The sequence below is a fragment of the Leptinotarsa decemlineata genome, unplaced genomic scaffold (assembly GCF_025532065.1).
Source record: "Leptinotarsa decemlineata unplaced genomic scaffold, Ldec_3_MD MMD2_tig00026336_RagTag_RagTag, whole genome shotgun sequence".
NCBI lineage: Eukaryota > Metazoa > Arthropoda > Insecta > Coleoptera > Chrysomelidae > Leptinotarsa > Leptinotarsa decemlineata.
Window position 1 is genome coordinate 9,598,052 of NW_027412692.1, and position 24,940 is coordinate 9,622,991.

Genomic DNA, 24,940 nt, shown 5'->3' on the forward strand with positions numbered 1-24,940 from the left:
CCGGAGGAAACAAATCTATTCAGTCGTTAAGTGGCTCTGCTGATAAAAGTAGTAGATACATTAGATGTGTGAAACAGTTAGTGTTTACGGTTATGTGTACTATATATGTATGTATATATTTTGTTTGTTTGTTCTAACATCATCACATACAAGTATCTTGGATACTTCCGTGATGTTTTCAATGTTTTACTCATTATTATTCATGTTACACTGTTTTCTTTATGAACTATTTCCTTGAATAAACATTATTATATAGCTGTCCTATCAAGAGAAACACAAATAAACGGCGAAACAGTATAATATTCATTCTTGGGTAATAATGTATGTGTGTATATGAGACTTATCTCATTTGTATCTAAAAGATCAATAAATTAAAAAAATAAAATTATCACAATCTGCTCGCTGCCGTCTAGAAATACATCCCGAAGTGATGTATGTGTTTTTAATTTAGAGCCAGCCTTTCTTGACAACTGCAAATTTTCCGTGAGACGTTCCTCGTCGCTACCCACAAAAACGCAGCGTCGTTATTTACGCACCGTCAACGCTAAGAATTATTTCCTCTTTACTAGGAAAAGAAAAAGTCTTCGGAGTTTCGATTTCAGTTAATTGCTTGCGACCGGTATATTTTCGTACACCTTTAATCTATCGGAGCGGTGCTCGATTTATGAATTCAGATGTCATGTGAGGTATTCCGGTGTTTTGCGGTGTTTCTTTGTGGGTTGCGATTCGAATATTTCGGATTTTGAAGTCTGCGAAGTTCAACATTTCATGATTTATTTCTTGGCGAAAGCTTTGAAACATTCAGTAATGGTCCAGTACAGTGGTCTAGCAACATTTTTACGCTTATTGATATGCAAACGATAGAAAATTATAATGAATAATGCAAAACAAAAAGTAATGTTACGTTTTCCCTTGGGTTTAACAATACACAGGTCTGTAGAAAAACTTTTTAAAAAATTGTTTTGATTTCGTTAACTGATCTTTATGTAGTTTTTTGCGCTGATTTCAAAAATGGCATTTGTTTTTATCTATCACGTGAGGTTTGCCTGCAAAATAAGGATGAAATAATTGAAGAAGTATAAAAAAACGAGGAATTGTGGATTTATTTTTATCATTTTAACATGAAGTAAAAGCAAAAAAAACAATGCTACATAGCTAAACTAAGCATAATAGTGATACACAAGTGTTTGCAAAGTGATTATAAGTTTTTGTAAAAACGATTTCTTTTTTCGTCAAAGCTTCTTTTGGTACTTTTTCAGCTGTGTTCTAGTGAATTTTCCCTTTTTAACATCCAATAGTTGTCTGCCATCTTGTTAACATTCAACCGACCTAAGTATCTGCGTTCCATTTCGTTTATGTCTTGATGGAACCGTTCTCCTTGTTCCTCACTTACAACCCCTGGATTTTGGGGAAAGTAGTCCAGATGTGAGTGAAGGAAATGGACTTTGACACTCATGTTGCAGCCCAACATTTTGTAGTTTTGTATCAATTCAGCAACCAAAGTTTTGTAGTTTTGTTTTCAAGAAAGCCTGTTTCAACAAGTTAAAATGAATTCCTGGCATTGTTTTCTTTCATTTTCATTTTAGTGACAAAGCTCAAAAGTTTTCTTATGTCAGGCCCAACGAAGACTCCTTCTTTTAGTTTAGCATCGGATAGACCAGGAATTTGTTCAGAAAGATATTTGAAATCTCCTTCTTTGTCTAATGCTTTTACAAACTTTTTCATTAGCCCCAATTTGATATGGAGTGGTGGAAATTAGTTTTTTAGGATCCACAAAACTTTTTTTTCAACATTTTTAACTCCAGGAATAAGACCCTTTCTTATTGTCCACACCTGCTTGAGACATAGTGTTGTTTCCTGTCACGGCTATAGTAACATTAAAATAACTTTCAAGTCTCCACAAATGGCCTACTTATGATCAGAGAAGCTGAGCTTATTAAGAACAAATTCAAGATTTTCGTAGCATTCTTTCAAATGAACTGAGTGTCCAAGAGGCACAGAAGCATATTGGTTCCCATTGTGAAGAAGTACAGCTTTCAAACTTTTTTTTGGTGAATCGATGAAAAGTCTCCATTTCTCTGGTTCATACGTTATGTTCAACATTTCCATGACGCCGGGTGCATTGTTACAGAAAACTAGGTTACCCTGTTGTGTAAAAAAAGGGACAAATTCCCTTTCTCTAAATCGGTTACATAAAAATGAAACATATGTCTTTCTTTAAGTCTAGACAGGCTGACACATACATGCCTTGTTCCAGTAGGAACTGGATTTTCCCAGTTTAGATTCGTTTTGTTATTGAAATAAATAGATAAAAACCGTATATTTCCTTAGATATACACTCACATTGTGTAGTAACTTGTTCATCATAAAAGCTCTATAATTCAGACTCAATTTACCGCTTATATAGGCTTTATAATACAGAAACATCAAACCCATACCGAACCTAAAAACTCATTTAATAAGAAAATTTCAGGTGAAATTTATGCCAGAGTGTTCCAATAATTGATAATCTATTGCGGTGCTTGTGAGGCTAACAGCATATGCAGGAATAACTTCAGTAAATAATCCTACACTGACACCTTTCGAATATAATCCAACGCCCTTCGTGGTATTATCCAGGGGAGTAGTTGTTTTCTGATAGGTGTCAGTCCATTAAAATATAGTGTAGGGAGTTGAGACTGGCCTAAACGAATTGTTCTTTTAGATGAATTCAAATTTTTTGATCAATTTCTTTCGATAGCAGCAAATCGCTGGACACGCAAAAAACTTTTAACTTTTATGACTCTAATCAACAAACTATTCATGCTAAACAGCTGAAACTGTGAAAATATGTTCGATACGAGTGTACCAACATAAAAAAACGCTAACCGAATGTACGTATTCCGCGAAATTTGAATATTCACCTCATGTTTTGAGTAAACCTCGTATAATATATAGGTATTTATTTTTTAAATTGATTCGGCTGCCATTTCTTTCAGTTATCATGAAGGAGATTGGAAATATGATACAGTTACTCCTGGAGAATATTTCTCCTGAACTCTGTGCATCCCTCATGCTCGTAGGATCACTGTGGCGTAACGACAAAAAAAAGACAAGGGGAAAAGTAATCCTCCGTCTGCCACGGCTTAACAAGACCGAAACGACGCCTAATTCATGTTGACGTCCTCCATCCGCCGTTACGCCGAACCCCTTGCGCCGAGGCGCTCTCTCTTCCTCGAAATAGCAATGACATTATTCAGAGTAATGGCATAATTAATTAGGTTTTAATTGGATTCTTCCACCCACCTTCGTAGCTGAGGGTCAATTCGAGGTGAAGCGTGGTGGGGGATTGTGTTCGTTAATAAGCTTCCCGCTGATCTGATGTTGGAAAGTGCATTAATCGAAAAATGTTTGTCTGCTTGTCAAAACAGTAAAAATCATCGGTTTTATTATTTATTACTCGCAATTAAACGGTTTCGATTTATTTATTCTTATGAAATATCACTCCCGGGAAAATACTTTGAAATTGAAATTTTAAATATCGGTTTCAACAAAACAATCGGTCCAAAAATTTCAAACTATTCAAAATGATAATCAAGTGAAAGGAAACAATGTCATTGTCCTTCGATAAAAAAGAATCAAAGTTGAAATATCTTGGTCTAGTTCTGGATCAGCATATGAGATGGGAAGAACATACATATATCACAGTAGAATAATACAACCAGTAAGCCGGGGACCTTCAACCGCTCTTAGGATGAGATTCTCATCCAACGCGTTCAGTGCTGTAGTATCAAAGGATTCGACGGTACCACGGACATCGGATTACTTATAATAAACGGTCGGAAATTGATATTGTGTTTAGTTTATTCGGTGTTGTTATTATTGTTTTTAATTTTTGTAGTTGGTTATAAGTAATTTACCACAAAATATTCTATAATAACCTCAAATTTGGTTTTTATATGACGGCACGCCTATGGTAAAAGAACGAAATTGGCTCCACACTTCGTTTTGAGAGAACTTTCTGAATTTATGAATGAAAGTAGTGGAGTGGACTTACTGGTTGATTTTCACTATGCCTATATTTTACAAAGCGACTCCGCCAGCTCACTCAAAAAATGTATAATTTGAGATAAATCTCAACCATAAAATTCTAATGACGGTATCCAGAACATAGGATGTATTTATATTTATCACTGTCTTATATGTCAATATTCTTTGAACAATAATAATAATAATTTATCAAATCCTTCATGATCACAAGTTGATATAGGATACGTCGACATTATACATACATAAAATCTTTACAAAACATACAAAACACAAGGAAAAAAAAGTATATTAAATATTTATACAATACAGTCTCATCGACTTAGATATTCAGCGACATTGTGAAAAGAACCGTTGATTAGGAATTTTTTCAGGGTTTCTTTGAAATTCATTTCTTTATTATCCCTTTTTATGTAATCGGGAAGATTATTAAAAAGCTTTGCTCCTACGTAGGATATACTGTTCCATATAAATTAGTTGAATGTTTTTCCAACCTAATGAAGTTACCATTTCTTGTTGGATATGTATATATACCCTGTATATATATATATATATATATATATATATATATATATATATATATATATATATATATATACAAGATTCCCTAGCATCTAATTTGTAAATCAAAAGCAATACTCTCTTTTGACCAACAAAAATGTTATTAATAGATGTGGAGCAACCCCATACAGCGATATTGTATGAGATGTGAGAATAAATTGCGGCATAATAAACACTCAAAAGCTGATCAGTACTGAGTGTGGATGAAAGTTGCCGTATAACATAATAACCACAGTTCACTTTCTTTCTGACCTGACTCACAGCTGACTATCAACATAGGTACCAAGGTATTTAGTATTGTCTGACGAAATCACATAACGGCTACTTACTCTGACTCGAAAATCGGTAATTTTCCTGGTAGTTCTAGAGTAAAACTGCACTAAAACAAGGAGTTTTTGCGGCACCAATCTGTAAATGCGATAGACAGCTCATTGAGTTTAACTTGGAGTTCCTCGGGGCTTTCAGCATCTGCAGCAAGTGTTGTCTGCATATAAAATTAATCGGTTTGTATTCACATGTTTTGGCATATCATTGATGAAAAGTAGGAACATCAGAGGTCCCAAAATGGATCCCTGAGGTACTCCATATTCATTAGTGTATGATTGTGATTGGCATTCATCATATTTCACGCACATCTTTCTGAGAGTCAAATATGACTCCGGCCATGAAAGTACATTTCCTCTGAATCCTAGTGAGAATAACTTACTTAGGATTGAATAATATAGCTCTTAAAAGAGAAACATTTATTCGCGATCTGGGAGTTAAATTTGATAGCGAAATTGATTTTAATCTTCAAGTATCGGAAATTGTGGCAAAAAGTCTCAAAATGCTAGGTTTTATGTTGAGGATTTCTACTGACCGTCTGGTATCTGTTCCAACGAAAACACCGTCTTTCAACTTTGCCTTTGAGAGGCCTGGAAACTTTGATGTGAGGTATTCGAAGCAATTTCCATCTCTTAGAAGTGTATTTTCCAATTGCTTCATCCCAGCTTTATGTGAAGCGGTGATGGAAGAACCTTATGAGGAGGCACCAAAGTTTTATGTAGGATGTTCTTGTCGCTAACGTTAAGCTCCTTCGAAGGACAACACTCTTTGGCTCAGAGATTTGTTAGGTCTCTAATACTCCACATACACAAAAAGCAAGGGAATTTGGTAAACTCAGATTGTTGTCCGAGCAACATCCCCAAGATTTTTGAATATCCGCACATTTGCCAACCATGGTATTTATATTATAATTTGCGAAAATTCAATTTCGGGTTCTTGTAGGTTTCCTCAAGGTGTACGGAATGACCGAAAGGAATGGAGGCATAGAAACCGCCATTGTGAAGCAGAACTGCTTTGAGGTTTTTTTTAAAGCATCTATGAAAATACGCCTCAGTGCTAGGTCATATGAGACAAATATATCCATAAATCAATATAACCAGCTCGTCCTTTTGGGCACAGGGCGTTCTTTATTTAGAGAGTAATGATAGTTACGGTCTGTATACTTCTGAAAACAGTAATAAAAATAAAATTGTCCCTTTTTTTGTGACTTCAAGTTGGCCCAAAAAATGTTCATAATACAAATTAGCGTATTTCAAAATAACCTGACGTTTTGAAATTTTGTGGGTATTTTCAGAACACCTGAATACATAGAAATCAGTTGAAAACATCCAGACAACTGTTTTGTTGCAGATAACTTATTCAACTATCACTCTCTTTTGCAAAGGAGGGTGCCTGAAAGACCACTCACTATACAAATTAATCGGCTTCGTCAAGAAGCTGGTGTGTTTCTTCCCGTCGTTTTGACTTATTGAAAGTGGTACATTTGATTTTGAATCAATACATTGAATTATTTCCAAAACTAAAATAAAAATGTAACTGTGTATGATGTTAACCTCATTTTAAAGAACTGTGATCATAAATATGTTTTTTTACAGGACGGACTTATAACGACCTCAACCAATACCCCGTTTTTCCGTGGGTACTCACGAACTATGATTCCAAAGACTTAGATTTGAGTCAGCCAAGTAATTACAGAGACCTATCGAAGCCAATAGGAGCCCTCAACCCAAGCAGGAGGGCATATTTCGAGGAAAGGTATTCCACGTGGGAACACGAGAGTATTCCGCCATTCCATTTTGGGACGCACTATTCAACTTCAGCTTTTGTATTCAATTGGCTGATCAGGCTGGTATGTGGATTTATGTTCCCTAAGTTGAATTTATATACTTATTCTTCTATATTCAGTGGTTTCAATATTTGGGGATCAAACTTATTTAAAAAATTAAGCCAATTTTGTATTGGGTACTTTTGGTCTTCGTTCATTCATTTCAAATTTGAGATACGACAAAAAGCTATCTACTCATAAACTGTACAAGAAAGACATTTGGTGTCCAGTAAAGAAGGAAAATTTTCGGATCATTGATATAAGTATATCAATACAACTTTTCAAGTCATTTCTGAATACTTGAATACCAAACAAAAGGCCACGGACCCAGATACGTTTCCTACGGAACACCCGAACTGCTTGCAAATTGTAGTACAGATCTGTATCCATTCATGTTCACAATTTGACAACGTTTAAATAGAAGTATGAAGTATCCCAAACTATTACTCTCCAAATCGACCTCACTAAGTTTGGATATGAATAGGTTGTAATAAATTTTATCAAATATTTACTGAAGTCGACTAGACAACTTGCCCACTGTAATATTTTATAGTGAAAACAACGGCTATTTCCATGGTGTCACAAGTAAGATTGGAGCTCTTAGGTATGAACTAGAATCTCGAAAACATCGATTTATATTTTATGAGTTATGAAAAACATCCAGTCTCTCCAAAATATGCCGTGGAGTTCCTCAAGGATCTGTTCTAGGTCCTATCTTATTTCTCCTATATGTGAATGATCTTCCTAACATCAATATTGATGGTAAAATTACACTATTTGCAGATGACACCACTTTATTGTGGCGTGGAAAGGATTTGGTTTCCTTGAAAAGTACCATTAAAACTGATTTAGAAAAAATTAAGTATTGGTGTGACTCAAACTCACTATGTTTTAACTTCAGCAAAACTAACATTCTATCATTTAAATTTGTGCATTGAAATTTCTGCCTTCAAACTCATATGATAGAAAATAAACAATCTGCTAAATTCTTGGGAATTTGGATTGATAACTTTCTGAAATTTGAAGATCGTATGAAATATCTGAATAAAAAACTTTCATCTAGCTGTTATGCCATCAGAGTTATCACTAAAGAACTGGGAGCATCTGCTGGTAAAACTGCGTACTACGCTTTAATCGAATCTCACTTGAGATATGGTGTCGCCTTCTGGGGTTTTGTAGCAAACAGTTACTACAGTCAGTTTTCGTTTTGCAAAAAAAAGCAGTGAAATTCATCTACAAAGCCAATATTAGGGACCATTGCAAACCCCTATTTATCAATAATAAATTACTGACTGTACACTGCATTTTTATCTTGGAAACAGTAAGTCTCATATTTAAAAGAAGAGAATGCTATAGATCAGAAAATACCTACTTTACCCGTCAAATTCACGACATACCTCTGCCAATTCCAATAACAACGTTAACAAAACATTCTGTTTTGTTTGTGAGTCGGAAGATCTTCAACCATTTACCTACCGAAATGAAAAGAATAGTGAACTACAAGGTATTCCGTAACCGTGTAAAAGAACTTCTGCTCTTAAAAGCGTATTACAGCTTGGTCGAATATTTTGAAGACAGGCTTTGAGACCAGCTTCTGATTTAGGTTTTATTTTTTGAACTTTTTACAGTTCTGTAAATTTTACATAACTTCGACTATTATATTTTATTATATTTTTATTTTGTCTGCACCTGTTATTTTTATTTTTCTTCATAATTACTTGATAACTTGTATTTCATATATATATATATATATATATATATATATATATATATATATATATATATATATATATATATATATGTGTGTGTATATATGTGCATATATGTATTATATATGTGTATGCATATATATGTGTATGTTATTTTGTGTAATAATATTGTTTTCATATGCTTTGTCAATAAGATTTTTTTCTTAGACAATAAAGTACAGTGATTGATTGATTGATTAAGTATGCTCATCTGTTCAGCTGAAAACCAACTTTTATAATTTTACAGGAGCCTTTTACCACGATGTTTTTGTCTCTCCAAGGAGGAAAATTCGACTACCCAAACAGACTCTTTTCATCTCTCTCGTTATCATGGAAAAACTGCCAGCGAGATACATCCGACGTTAAAGAACTCATCCCGGAGTTCTACTTCCTACCAGAAATGTTCATGAACTCCAACAGGTATCGGCTAGGTTTGAACGAAGACGGAAAACCAATTGGTGACGTGGAATTACCACCGTGGGCTAGTTCACCCGAAGAATTCGTTCGGATAAACAGAATGGCTTTGGAGTCCGAATTCGTATCTTGTCAACTGCACCAGTGGATAGACTTGATATTCGGTTACAAGCAAAGAGGGCCGGAAGCAATCAGAGCCACGAATTGTTTTTATTACTTGACTTATGAGGGAAACGTCGACCTAGAATCAGTGCAGGACAAGGTCATGAAGGAAGCAATAGAGAATCAAATCAAGAATTTCGGCCAAACTCCTTCGCAGTTGCTCATGGAGCCGCATCCGCCTAGGAGCTCTGCAATGCATTTGGTGAGTGGATTTTAATCCAAAAACCATTCGTTTATATTAACGGGTTTTTCTTTTCAGTCTCCGATGATGTTCTCCAGCATTCCAGATGATGTGTGCATGACAATGAAGTTTTTGTCGAACAGCCCCATCGTCCATATATCGGCTAATACTTACCCCCAACTGCCGAATCCTTCCGTAGTGACAGTTACCATGCACCAACAGTTTGCAGTTAATAAATGGAATTCAGCATATGCAGCTGTAGCTCAGTCGCCAAGTTATGCTGACACTCCACAGAATCAAGCTGCCAATCTACCGCTGTCCATGGATACGGTTCTGTGTAAGTGTTTCTACGTTTTATTTTTTGTTATAACTGACCAGTGTCATTCGTCAGGCGAATTTTGAAACAGCTTTCAAAAGGCGTCTGATCCTGATGAAGTGCCCGTCATCGTACTTAAAAAATGCGCCAATGAACTCGAGTACCAGTATTTTGCAGACTTTTCAACATGTCTTATAAGGAAGGGGTTTTTCTTTCTTGTTGGAAGATTGCTCGCGTTCAACCTATTCCCAAAAACGTTAAGAAAAATCTTCCAAATAACTATAGACCAGTCGCTTTCTTATCAGTGATATCAAAAATCATGGAGAAAGCCGTAAACTACCGTATCCTTGAATGTTTGGAAGGCTTCAACATCTTAAGCGATCATCAATATGTCTCTCGGAAACAAAGATCAACAGGCAACCTTGTGCCGCTTGATATTTGGGTACCAAAAGTGAAATATCAAATTCAACATTTTCGTAGGTCATTGATATATAATAGAAAAAGGGTTGAAGATAATATTGATCCCTGAAAAACGCGCATTGAATGGTTTAGTGGTCATTTGTAAGGAACAATCTTTGATTCATGTCCACCAATAAGGATGACAGTGTTTCATGCAGGTGAAATTTTCACCTCTCATTTAGTATATTGTGTACGAATCCTATGAATGATATCTGATTCAATTCCATAACGAATATTTGGAATTTAAACTGAGCAGAGAATGGTGTTTTTTGTATAATTCAGTGTTCATGTAAAAGTATTTGTTTCGAAAGAATGTTTCTTTCGTGTAATTCAATATTTATGTGAAAGTGGCTGTTTCTGGAGGGCTGTTTCTGGAGGGCTGTTTCTTCCAGTTTGCGTCTGAAAATTACTTCTTTGCATGATCTACATAATTGATATTTTGAAATTAATTGCTTTCTTTCTTTCTTTGGAAGTTTCCCTTTCAATTATCTACATCATTATTGACTTTTTTTTCAATGAAAACATTGACCATAAAAAAACCACTTATTTTATTCATAAGTAGTTGTAGGCTTATTCCGATTAGCAATTCCTACAGATCAAAATTTGTGCAAGCTAAGAATTGATTACGTCCTATTCCAAATCTACTCCTATTTAGGAAAATGTGTTGAAACACTTCTCACAACAAACAAAATAAAAACCCTCAGGCACGCTCTAGTATCTAAGTTTGATTAGTAAACCATCATACTGAACGCCATGAAGTAACTCGTATTTCATAATCGCATTAATCCAAAGATCATTGATAAATGTTGTATGTTATGAGATCAACTTGTTACCGTTGCTTGCACTGGTGGTCGCTTAAGATGCTGGGGCATTTGAAACTACAAATATGGCTAAATGTCAATCTACTTAACCTCAATGTCTCGAAATCAAAATTCATAGCATTTTCTCTACAAAGTAACCAACAACCCGATATGCAAATGATTCACATTCATAAACCTACTTGCTCAAAAACATCATGTAGCTGCCCAAGTATTGAAAAGGTTAAGAATACTAAATATCTTGGACTGGTCTTGGACTAGCACATGAGATGGGATGAACACGTTTCTCATAAGATCAAAAGACTCAGGCAATTAACATATAAAATGTATAATCTAAGATGTATATTAACAAAACAAAACTCATTAATAATATATAATTCACTGATTGAATCAGTCATTAGATAATGTAACACAGTATAGGAGGGAGCATTCGAGAATGTATTGCATAATATTCAAATCATTCAAAATTCTTTGATTAAAATAATTTTTAAAAAATCTAGACGTTTCGATACAAAACAGTTGTATACCGAAACCAAATTACTTGACGTTGAAAGTCTGTATACATACCATGGTCTCGTTTGGATATTTTCTAATAAATCAAACTATTGCCCGGCAAGATCAAAAGATACTAGATACGCAAAAAATTTATCACTACCTCGATTCAAGAAATGCCATACACAAAGAACAATATATTATTTAGCACCAAAATTGTATAATATACTGCCAGAAGAAACAATGGAAATTTCAAACTTCAAAATTTATAGAGCAAATATAAAAAAATTTATCATTACAAATGATTATGAGTCTACTGAAAAACGCATCACTATAAGAAATGGTATGTAAAAATAACATAAAATAACCTAATATTCAGAACACAACAATTCATTTCACCAACTTTCACTGCTTTTCATTTCTCTATCGTTTTTTCCTTCTTTTCAATTAGCAGTTGATTTTTAGTGTTTCTTTCTGTTATTACATATTTAATGAAATAATTTTCATGTCGTATAGTACCAATTATTATGGAAAGTATTCCGTGAAAAGGAAAATGGAAAGCACAACACAAGCCTTAAGCGCTTAGTTTGCAAACCATTTTTCTTCGAATGGCTGAAATGATCCGACTATTGAAAATGTATTTTCTTTTTTTTTAACCGAAATAAACTGAAACTGAATTAGAGTTTAGATTTGATGGGATATTTTAAATTTTGCTATTGAACGGATCATAGGAAATTATCATATCAACAGTTTGGATTATGGAAATTAGTTGGGGATTCGAAATCGACACAAATTTTAACACATCCAGTGTTGTCTTTCTCCTTTGAGAGGTTACAGAAATACTAGCAACTTATATTATATTCAGATATATTATATTCAGAAGGTGAAAAAAGTACATACTTTCGGGTATAATGAATGTAGATTAGAAACTTTCTAGGATCGTGCATTACACCGTCCATAATTGTTAACTTAGTGTTAGTATGAGTTGCACCGGTGCAACTGGTTCAGTTAGTTGTAGGAATTTACTTTAATGGAAAACATCATATTTTTGTTGAGTTTTTACCACTAGTTTGATTATTATTATATATATTCGACATGCTTTCTTACAGCTATAACTAACAACAGTAGCACTCAGAATCAGATGCAGAGACGCCATCTAGGGGACAACTTCAGCCAGAATCTAAAGATCCGTTCGAACTGTTTCGTGACCACAGTCGACAGCAAATTCCTCATTGCTTGCGGCTTTTGGGATAACAGCTTCCGGGTCTTCTCCACCGACACAGCCAAGATTGTTCAGATCATCTTCGGCCACTACGGAGTTGTCACTTGTCTATCCAGGTCCGAATGTAATATAACTTCGGATTGCTACATCGCCTCTGGATCTGCAGACTGTACGGTTTTGTTGTGGCATTGGAACGCTAGAACGCAAACTATTGTGGGAGAAGGAGAAGTACCGACGCCTAGAGCCACTCTCACCGGACATGAACAACCAGTGTCTAGTGTTGTGATTTCTGCTGAGCTGGGTTTAGTAGTTTCTGGATCATACCGTGAGTTTGACTGACCACTATTTTTGAAAGTATTATTATGATGTTTTGACAATCATACCATAGCATTGTTGTATCTATGTCACAAAACGCAAATCCTTTTGAAATATAGCTAATACACTTACTCATGTGATCATGCTCATTTGTAACAGTGAATTATTAATATCATCATCAGCCAGTCACATTTACAGCTGATAGTGAGTAGTGTACGAATGTTTTTTTGATTTGCTATTAACAGGAATTTCAATAAAATAATTGAATTTCACAAACTACACCTAAACGATTTGATCTCCACAAACTTTATAGAAAAAATATATCACAACATGTTAGGTTTTTCAAGCTAATGTTTAGCAAAACATGTTGTGATATATTTTTTCAATAAAGTTTGTGGAGATCAAATAGTTTAGGTGTAGTTTGTGAAATTACTATGGATCTTCATCAAGTAACGGCCGAATCAATCAGAAAAAAAAAGAAAAAATAATTGAATATTTATGTTTTGATGATGGTGGAATTCATATTGAAACATTGAAAATATGTAGCTAAGATTCTTACATGATAGGTTATTTCCGGACGGTCACAGAGGTTCAATAATTTTTAAAACCAATAAAGAAGAAGTAGCATTGATTTTAGCTGGAAACTTTAATGTAAATTTTGCAAAAGATGAATCAATGCCGTTAATTACGTTCCTCCAAGAAGAATTTCAATTGCAAATTAACAACAACCTACTACCAGACATGAAACAACAATAGGTGCTATATTTGTTACATATCTTGGTGATGTTATGACCAATAGTTTTGTAACACACTTCAGTTATCATCGACCAATTGTCATTGGCCTATAATTGGACCATAATTGAGTTACCACAATTTGAAATAAATGTTTTAATTTTTATATTTGATGAAAATGAGTGTTTATTAAATAAACAATCATAATTTTCTTGAAAAAAATCCTAATATTTTATTTTTACATTATGCCATATGAGTTCCTGTCTTAATATGTCCTTCTGTACATGTTTCTTGTACCTAGAAAATAATTTTGCCAGGCGTCCCGGGACAGCTTACAATTTTTTTTTCAATACACCCAATACTTGGTGCTCATATCTTACTTAAAAGAGTACATTCGGTAAGCAACCATAAACATAAACTATTATCAATTATTATAAAACAACATATAAAAAAGTGATGTGAATGGTTTCAGAACACTCATTTTTTGGAGAGAATATTTTTTAAGGAGAGATTATTTTTTTTTTTGGAAATGAAGTTTTCAAGGAAATGGTCACAGATATGAACCAATTTTTGAAAAACTTCTATGCTGCTCCTTTCAATAACCATGTATAAAACAGACCGTGAACCCTTATGGATAAAATTCTATGAAAATTTAAAGAATACACATGGCATGAAATTTAAAGTTGAAGATTATGATTCTGAAATTACCAATAATATAAAATCAATCAATTATGAAAAGTGAGTACATCAAACAGTAAATGGATATGAAGCATGGGGTTGCGTGGATGAATTTATTCATAAACTGATCTTTACTCATTACTTTCAGAAACTTGATAAAAAAATTATGTTATCAACAATTCCCGAAGTAATTGAGGCATTTATTATTTTTTTATCGAAGTATGCGCTGGTCAGGCCCTATCCCCCGAAGCATTATCAACGAACGACCACTCCCCACACCGTGGGGTAAGTGATCATTGGGTCCTAGAATCATATGCCCTGAGTAAGCGCAGTAACCCGGTATGATTTTAAGGTTCGAGAGTAGAGAGGGCATCATTCCACCAAGGACTCCAATAATTAGAACAACCATCTTGACAGAGTGGTCTGGATAGAGTCTGCAGAGTTCGAAGAGAAAATCTCGATATTTTATCCGTTTTTCCTCCTCTTCTCAGACGATATTCGTCTCGCCAGGAGCTGGAAACTCTACGACAAATATCGTCTTACTCTGGTGGTCGAGAAGGACTACATCAGTCTTATTAGCTTGTATGGGCCCGAGAGTGGGGAACGAATAGTTCCAATAAATTCGGCACTTCTCGTTCCCCACTACGGATTCAATATCATCCGGAGCGTAGGGCAACACCGGCGTCTCGTCAATACCGTAAAAGTACCGTAGATGGTAATATAGCACTCTCAGGGGCGCGTTATGTCGATGGATTTAGGCCGAGACCGCATATGCAAGTGCATTAGGGTCTCGGGCGCCTCGCGGCAGACCCTGCACCTTGTGTCAGGAACCACTATACTCATCACGCGACTGCGGTAGACTAAGGTGTTGAATACACCATTGTGGCAAGCTATAATGAACCCCTCAGTTTGTGACTTCAGCCCACTCTACTTGTGGAAAGCGAAAGTCAGGCGCTTTGATAAGCCAAGGTCTCCAATGTTATTGAAGAAGACCCCATGCATTGGCTTATCCTTGTGTTTCCGCAGAAGTGAGGTGATCTCTGCGGCTTTTATATGAGCTTTTTGCTGAACGGGTTCCAACTCATTGACAGAGTTGTGGTCATCTCGTTCAGTTTCGAAAACTAAACTGACTTCATCAGCTGCTGGGGCAGCTGCTCTAAAGAGAAATGCTCCAATTCCTGCTGTCTCATGGTCACGGACTATGCAGAGGGGATCCGAACTCCTGACGACTTTACAGGCTATATCCAGTACCATTCTGTCATGTAGACACTCCAAACTCGAAAGTCCACGACCTCCCTGTTGTCGGGGGAAGTACAACCGTGAAACGGACGATTTGGGATGCAAACTCCTATGGAGATGCATAATTTTTCGGGTCTTTACGTTGAGTTAATATAGCTCCTACCGAGTCAACTTCATCACTCCAAACGAGTAGAGTAAGATTGGAACGGCAAGCGTATTTGTTGCAGCAATTTTGTTCTTCCCCAACAGTTCGAGGAAGAACAAATAATAATAAGTAGGTACGATTTATAGGGATTTGATGACTAGAGCAACTTTTTCTCCTAATGCATAATTTTTTTCTTCTTCACAGGCAACAAGTACCAATGAACATACAAAACTTTTAGGAATTTTTGCAGATCCCTCTCTGAATTGGAAGTTTCACACCGAAAAACTTTCAAGCTCCATTTTTCTTCTGAGACAACCGAAAAATATTATAAGTTCTGACACACTAATGAATATCTACTATGCTTTTTTCACTCTCATATTTCTATTGGGTAATTATATGGGATAATGTATTCGACTCTATCAAAGTATTTAGACTTCAAAAAAAGCGATTCGAATTATTGCTTATATTGCCTTCAGAGACCATTGTAAACTTTTGTTCCAGAAATTCAAAGTCATGACACTACCTGCTCTTTATATTTTCCACCAAGTACTAGAAATCCATAGTAGAAAAAATAAACTAAGTATGAATTCAAACTTTCATGAATATAACACCCGCGGTGCTGGTCATCTCAGACCACAGAGATTTAGATTAAATAAATCTGCTAATAATTCTCTAGATGTTGCTCTCTACAATAAATTACCATCCAGTCGGAAGATTCTAGATATGATTTGCTTCAAAAAAAAATTAAAAGATTTCTTTCAGAAAATGTGTTCTATTCAATTCGTGAGTATATTGACACACCTGTCAGCGATACGTGTAGTTGAAGTAACACTTGAAATAGTAGGAGTACTAGCTATGTGTATATGTACATATTATTTTTGGACCTGCTACAAAATATACATTGTATTTACGTAGCTAATAAAGTTATCTATCTATCTATCTATCTATCTATTCATATTTTGAATAAATTTCCAGGAGGACCTGTCTTGGTACATACAACATTTGGTGACTTGCTTCGATCATTGGAGCCACCTTATTCGTTCATTTCACCAGAAAACATAGCAATGTCAAGAGAAGGAGTAATCGTTGTGAATTATGAGAAGGGTAATATATCAGCATTCACAATAAATGGAAAACGACTCCGGTACGAGTCTCACAATGATAACTTACAGGTGAGTGTAGTAAAAAACGTTTAGATTTTCAAGTTTGAAGATTTTTTCAAATTTACAATACCCGATACTTCAATTATGGTAATTAATTTTTTTCAAGAAGGGTTAGTTGAGTAACAGGATCAATTTTTCTTAAAAAAAACAATTGTTTTCTTTCTAGTATTTCGAATTTAATTAAAATCTTCTTCAGGGCTCTAAAAGAACTTTTTTCGTGTTGAAAATATAACTATTTAAAAAAATGCAGACATAAAAGATACATAATAAAGTGAAAAACACTAAAATAATAAAAATTACTAGATGAAATAACTACACTACATAAAAACATGGAACATGTCTGATATTAGATGTATGATTTTCTTGAAATAGACACATTTTCAATACTAAGGAAGACATTGTTAAAAAAAATCGATCCTGTTACCTAACTAATCCTTCTTGAGGAAACTTATTAGATCACTGAACTAGTTATATTGAGTAATGTTATTTTTATTTTCAGTGCCTATTACTCAGCCGTGATGGTGAATATTTGATGACAGGAGGCGACAAAGGAATAGTGGAAGTATGGCGGACGTTCAACTTAGCCCTGTTGTATGCCTTTCCGGCATGTGATAGCAGTGTTAGGTCACTTGCACTATCACATGATCAAAAGTAAGTGTTACTTGCATTAAATTATATGTTGTACCCATGTTTTGATCAACAATCAAACCGATATCTGATTCATACTTGAAAAAAAGCAGAAAATTAAAAAAAAGGACTGTATTTTGCATCTCCCTTCTTTTTTTTGGAATTTCACCATTTGAAGAAGTAGGTACATGAAACGAAAAAACCTCGTGCGGATCATAGACGGACAAACATACTCTGTATAGTTATTGGGAATAGTAAATGAGACTATACGTGAGCCACACTGGTATATGCCCATGTTGTCGTCAACAATCTAGCCAATATACATTTTTTCCTTATTCTGTAGAAAATTAATATTACTGGAGTTTTATTCCCAGCACCAATCCGTTATTTTATCACCTCGACACGTGTTTCGATCACCAAGTGATCATTTTTCGTTATTTTAACAACTCTACAAGTGTTTAGATCACCAAGTGTTCATCTTCAAGAAGATGATCAAGTGATCATCTTCAAGAAGATGATCACTTGGTGATCTAAACACGTATCGCGGTGTTAAAATAATGGTTTGGTGATGGAATAAAACTCCAGTAATATTCATTACTACACTAAAGGTTCCAAACAGTGCATCACAAGTCTGTAGAAAATGTAAGAAAGGGGCTGTTTTTTGCTCTCTCTCTTTTTGAAATTTCGCAATTTGAAAAAGTACATAAAACGAGAATACCTCGTGCGGATGAGCGACAGACAGACAAATTGAACCATTAGTGCGCAACTGTGGTATATGAACGACCTAATTTTATTTTTTTAAACATAACAAAAGAAAAAATAAAAGCGTATCCTGTAAAGCAGCTTTTCAGATATCCCAATTATTTGATATGATTCTTTCATGACAAGTGATTTCATTTATATTTTCAGGGGACATACATTTTTGGTAGAGAGAGGTTTTGGCACTTGGCACTACAGGAACATCCCTAAGGCGCTCTAAAAGCGGTGCCTATGCGAAAGTAGCGATTCTCGTTGGATTTTTTGTTAATCGATCAACATTATTATTACAGAATCACAACAACCACTAAAATCCAAAAAAATTATATACTTATATATATATATATATATATATATATATATATATATATATATATATATATATATATATATATATATGATGTGTTGTTTTTCCGGGTGTTCCTCCTCTCGAAGTGAAGCAGTAACTCGTCTTGATAATGCCATCTGAGACGATGGCGAAACGTCGACTATCGAATAGTACACAACGGATGAACACCCAGAAAAACAACACATCATATTCTACCATCCGTGAAAACCTACATTGTGATGTATATATATATATATATATATATATATATATATATATGAAAAAGTTCTTGAACAGTTAAGTTCGAGGTGTACTGGGTTAAACCTCTAAACGATGAACAGCCACAACCCGTCGCGTATTTCTGGTAGAATCAAATGTGTCAAGTCATTTGAACATCCCTATGAAAGTATAAAAGAGTGACAAATTTCGAACCTTTCTTCGATGTTCCAGACTATCAAGGTTGCAAGTAATGTTCGTGTCTCCACTCAGGGGTTTGGCTCTTTTCAGCAGCTTCAGGGTATGCTAAAGAGCAGACTTCTATACATGTGAACAATACTTTAGAAAAAGTCTGAAAGGAGCTTCATAAAGCATCAAATGTTGCTGAGGTGTGTACAGTTTTCTGGTTCGGGACAGTGTTCCAAGTTTCTGAGAAGCAGCCTTTGCAATTCCAGCGACATGATTGTACCAAGACATATTGATGTTCATTTTAACCCCCAACAAAGTTATCGAAGCAGAAAGCGGAATTGTCTGTTCTGTCCTTCATCTTTATACAAAGAAAAATGTTTATTTTGAAATTAATTGTTTTCTTCCTTTCTTTGGACGATTCCCACATTTTTTCGTATAAAGATGGAGAAGTAGAAAGTCAAAACCGTTCTTTCACAAAGCTTTCCAAGCAAGTTTTTGATAGCACATAATTTGCAGAACATTTTTTCATCTTGAATCCAAAAAGACTTCCCCTCCATTCCTAATATATTCATTCATTTCTAAATTCTGAGATGATTTATGAAAAAAAATTAATTCGTTGCAGATTCTTGATGGCAGGCCTGGCGCTGGGCTCCATAGTCGTTTTCCATATCGATTTCAACAGATGGCACCACGAGTTCCAACAACGTTATTAACGTCAGGGACGATGACTATCAGGAATATGTTTCTGCTCCAGTCAAATGTAGTACATAGGTACTTAAAAAAAAAAAGCATACTGTACTTACCTTATTGTTCATATTTTTATTGTTGTTTCAATAGCATTAGGGTTTTTGTTTTCATCTGGAATTTTTGTTCAATGAGCTTTTAATTAGGCAGCATTTACCATTGTTGAATTTTACCATTAATCTATGTGGTGTAGATAATTATTCATTAATTTGTTTAAGTGAAAGCATTTTGAAATACTGTATTTCAATTAACATATTCAGTACTTAACGTTTTGGATAGTGTATATTGTTTTAATGTAGCTTGACGAAGAGGAGTCAAGAACTATGGTCGAATAGGTCGTTTTACTTTCTAGTTGTTTTACCAAGATATTTTCACAGTGTTGGAACGATTTTCATGTATGTTCACAACATGCTTCAATGATATTTCTCATAATGATCGAATTTTCATCATTCTTCTTGATTTCTCTGTACAGTATTAAGTGTAAGGGTTCAGTACTTGCCTTTGTTTGACATGAATTATCTCATATATTTTGGAAATGTAGTATATAAATTTGACAACAATTTTCTGAAGTTGGGACAGTACCTACATACAAAATAAACATACCAGTGACAAACATGAAATCATCAATTTTATAGTTACTGATTTTGGGATTGGTGTCTCTTTAATAAAATGTTGGATACAAGGCACTATTGAAAATTTTGATAATATTGGGAATTTGGTGAAAGAACTGACAAAGTGGTTTCTATCCAGGTGATGAATTGATCATAATTCTCTCCTTCTCTAGTAAATAATTTCAAGCGAATGTCCCTATAATCTACAGCTTTCGTTATTGAGAAACCTTCCATGTTCCATTATAAAGTGAACTTCAGAACATTTGAAGTGTTTTTTTTGTTTTCATCAACCATTATATATTATATTTGGATATTCTCATATTTTTTATCCTCAATTACCCACTACAGATACAACCAACGTAGGTTTTTGTGGAGGAAATCGATGTTTTTCATAGATATTTTTAAATAATTACATCTTCTACAATCTGAAAAAATGAAAATTATAATGGATTACTTTATCATGGAAGTGTAAAAGCGAAATTTCGATTTTCAACGTCGTAATTTCCAAGAAACAATGAAAATATGTGACCCCTCTGCGCTTCCGTACTGTATACCTTTACTGTTTCAAAAAGTTAATCAACAACTCGGATATATTTCATGTTCAAATCTATTTTGATACCTATCAAGAAAGAAAAAGAAAAATAAAACTAGAAAACTGCGATATATATTTAATTTTTTCCATTTCTGTTGAAAACAGAATTTTAGCTTTCGAAAAGTTAATTATTAATGAAATTTTAATTTTTTTTTTCATAGGTAGGCAACGTTTATAAAATAGTTACCGATGAACAGAACACTTTGCTTTGTGAAAAATGTTTCGGATTTCAGTTTTCCTTTCCTACACCAGTATAAGGTGTTTATTTTTTAGATTATGGTATGTGAATATACCTTAAAAAGTTCAATGCAAAACGTCACAGTTAGGTTTTGGATGAACGAATTCATTAAGAAACGATGTGTGAACAATTTTAAATTCCTTTGTTACAAATCATGAATTCTATAAAATTTCTCAATAGCATTGATGCAATAATTCACAAATAAAATTTGAACTACTAATTACTAATTTTATTGGTTATTTCTGTTCGTTGGGCAGCAATAAGCAATAATATAGTAACAACAATTAGTAGTTTGATTTTACCTCTGAATCATTGTGACAAATGACATTGACAAAAATCATGAATACCAAAAACGAATTATAAAAACTGGCTATCACTCTTCCTTATCGAATTGACAAGGAATGGTTGGTGGCCTGCTTTATATTTCATTATTGGACCACTGAATTTTTGTATATCGTTTCAACTTCGTTTGTTGCCATTAGATAATGCCTCATGGATTTTTTTCGGGTTGTCTTGATTAGAAGGTATAGTCAATGAATTTGTTCAAATATGTCAAATATCTGAATTGTTTTTACTGATGACATTGACAGTTCGGACGGTTTGAGCTCGAAAAAATATCATCAATGTCACTTATTCCTCCATTATCGAGAAAAACTATTGAAAATTCCTTTCGTGAAAAGGATGTTATGTCTTCATCAGATGGCATGTGAGGTTTGTATTTAGTGACGACATAATTATTATGGTTAGGCATTGAGAGGATTTTTGGTTATTGAAATTGAAGTATCCTCGAGCATATAACATTTGCAGGTATTTCTGTTATTGTGATTTTGTTTTTTTCACAGTTGAAACTTGATGCTTTTCAAAAATGGATTATGAAATAATAATGAAGATTTTTATTAAATTATGATTTGTGTAAATATGATCAAATACAAGGGCAAGTACTCCAAAAACAGAGTCAATCCAAAGCTGGCTTTTTCGATAATGTAAGTTTAAGCACTGTAGTGTTGCTTATGGCTTGCACATCCAATGCCAGCAATTGTTAAGGCCATTTCGGCGCACTTTTTCAACGCAGTATGTGTAACATTTCGAGAAATGCGACACATAGGGCGTTTCAAAAAAACATTCCCTCCAGCAACTGTATTATAATATATTGCAAATCTGTCCAAGAGAATCAAACTTATTGTATATAAGTAAGGTTGTTTCCTTTTTTATGAAGCGCTAATAATAAACGTGTATTGAAATATTTACTTATTGTGTTATTTTATTACTTATGGAAAGATGTACTTAACTGTAAGAAATATTGTATGTTTGATGTTAGCAATAATATTAACATTCATTTGTATACATGATATAGGTATGAAATAAATGTGTTTTGTTCATTGTTTTGTTTTTGAGTTTTCCATGGACCCAACATCAACTGTTTTGTATGTTTCATGTTTTCATCAAACAGACAAAATCACAACAAAGCAGCACTGTGTCGATTTTGATAATACAAAAACTTGAGTTGTCAAAATGAGAAGGTTTTTGAAGACTTTGTGTCACGGGCGACTGTTTTCGTCATCAACGAAATGTCTCGTTAGCAGACGAAATAATTAAAAGGTCGATCTATCTGTAAACGGAGTTCGATATGTGGAATCGGTCGGCAACAACAAGCAACCATACAGTTCACTATTTTGTGCTGGTGTGTGACTTCATCTGATCCATGATCTATTCGTCTTCTCAACAATGATCTCATCCAGTATCTTGGTTTTCCCGCTTTGGCTCAGAAGATACGATATAAAAAACACCGCAGGCCATTATAAAAACATCATCTACAGAAGGCAGAATGAAAACTGTTTGTGCAGTGGAAACGACAGAGAACATTTCACAACAGAAGTCTGAAACACTTCTTGCAGTCCAGGTTTTCAGTATTTGTTGATAAAGCCTGAAGCAATACTATTGGCAGGTTCTAGTCAATGTCATAGATTTCTGGTTGAAACACGGTCGCATAGGTCACTAGGCAGGCTAATGCGTTTTTCATTTATCTGTGAACGAAAAGACATATGCTCTTAGTATTTTCTCCTCTCCGATAATCCAATCATCTCTGCTTGGGATTAGGACTATACAGTGTGTAACAACGAAAACTTAACAGAGCTGTGTTTGAATATAAAAAGTAAGATTTTTAAAAAAAACTCAGATACGTCGATTTCTAATTAAAGGGGGACACCTTTCAGACTAATCACCCCTCGGAGGGGTGCGTCTGACGACCCTTTTAGATAGGGAAAGTAGGTCGAGTGGCAACTTGTTTTAAAGGTTTTTCGAATCCCTTTACAACTCTGTTGAAAGAAAATTTTTGTAACGATTAGTTTTCGAGATAATTTGAAGTTAAAATTGCCATGTTAATAATACATTTAGACAGACCACTCAGTAACTTGTATGCCTAAATAAAAAAAATTCGAGCAGTTCTTCTTATCAGTTTTTTGTTAAATAAAATACCTTTATTTAAATCAATACCCACTCCTCTTCTTCCAGTTTTCATTAGTACATCGTTCGATTGTTTTGTTTAAACGGGTCGTGTATATTGTTATTTGTTTAAAAATGCCTTACACTACTGCTGAAAGGGTTTCAGTTATAGCTTTAATTTTTGGCAACGACCAAAATGCTAATAGAACATCAATTTTATTTAACGAGCAAAACCCTGGTAAACACCTAAGCAGAAATCACGTTCTGGATTTGGTCACGAAATTCAGGGAGACAGGTTCGGTTTTAAATAAGAAAAGAAATGTTCAGAGGAGGATAGTGAATGACGATAATGCGATTGGGGTGATTGGTCAAGTCATCAGGTTGAGTACCAGAGGTTTATCTGCAATGGCGGAATAAGCCATATGAGCGTATGGAGAATCCTTAAAAACCACAAATTCCATTCTTACAAAATTAAACTTGTTCATGAACTCAATGAGGATGATTTTGACCGAAGACAGGAGTTTTGTTAGGGCATGAGTGAGAGATTAATGCAAAATCCCGAGCTGCTTTATAATATCTGTTTTTCGGACGAAAGCTCATTTTATTTAAATGGTTGCGTGAACCGTCACAATTGCCGTTATTGGTCGGATGAAAACCCAAGACAATACGCAGAAATACATACCCAACATCCCCAAAAGTTGAATGTCTGGGCCGGAATATTAGGCAATCATACTATAGGTCCATTTTTCATTGATGGAAATTTAACCGGTGATTCTTATTTACAACTTCTTGAAGAGGCAATACAACCTCGTATAGCTGAAATAATTGAACAGGATCCAAGATGTCAAGATGAATTTATCCATTTTCAACAAGACGGTGCACCACCCCATTATGCCCAGCAAGTTCGAAATTTTATGAATAATCATTCTGAAGGACAATGGATTGGCAGAAGAGGTCCAATTGAATGGCCAGCACGATCACCAGATTTAACACCACTGGACTACTTTTTGTGGGGATATTTGAAGTGTAAAGTTTATGCTACACAGCCAGCCAATTTGGATGAATAATGTAAGAGCAAAATTCGAACAAAATCTTTATTGTTGCATGGAGCAAAAAGGCGCACATTTTGAACATTTACTCTAAATTTCCTATGTGAGTTACCCTTATTAGGTGTTACTTTTTTTGTGTGTGCCTAAAAAACAATTATTGGGATTTATTAACTCTAAAACAGTTTTTTAAACTTTTCTGTGTCATCAGCAGGTTGTATTCGTTGTGTAGGTAAGTTTTTAGTATGATTCACTTTTTTATCAGAAGCATAAAATATCCACGTCAAAAGGCAACCTTCATAAGGAGGTGCCACTCAAGTTTACCTAAAAT

The 24,940-nt window shown here is 34.5% G+C and overlaps 1 protein-coding gene across 3 annotated transcripts in view; it reads left to right on the top strand.

Moving 5' to 3' along the window:
- rg (A kinase anchor protein rugose) overlaps positions 1 to 22,502 on the top strand; it is a 941,222-nt gene extending 918,720 nt beyond the window's left edge. For all 3 annotated transcript variants that reach the window (XM_074183269.1, XM_074183270.1, XM_074183271.1), the window contains exons 31-37: positions 6,507 to 6,760; positions 8,732 to 9,262; positions 9,320 to 9,578; positions 12,436 to 12,873; positions 16,633 to 16,829; positions 17,320 to 17,471; positions 19,559 to 22,502. In XM_074183269.1, coding sequence (XP_074039370.1) covers positions 6,507 to 6,760; positions 8,732 to 9,262; positions 9,320 to 9,578; positions 12,436 to 12,873; positions 16,633 to 16,829; positions 17,320 to 17,471; positions 19,559 to 19,649 — 1,922 coding nt within the window. In that variant the 3' untranslated portion in view covers positions 19,650 to 22,502. The remainder of the gene's footprint in view (positions 1 to 6,506; positions 6,761 to 8,731; positions 9,263 to 9,319; positions 9,579 to 12,435; positions 12,874 to 16,632; positions 16,830 to 17,319; positions 17,472 to 19,558) is intronic.
- The last annotated feature ends 2,438 nt before the right edge of the window (positions 22,503 to 24,940 follow it).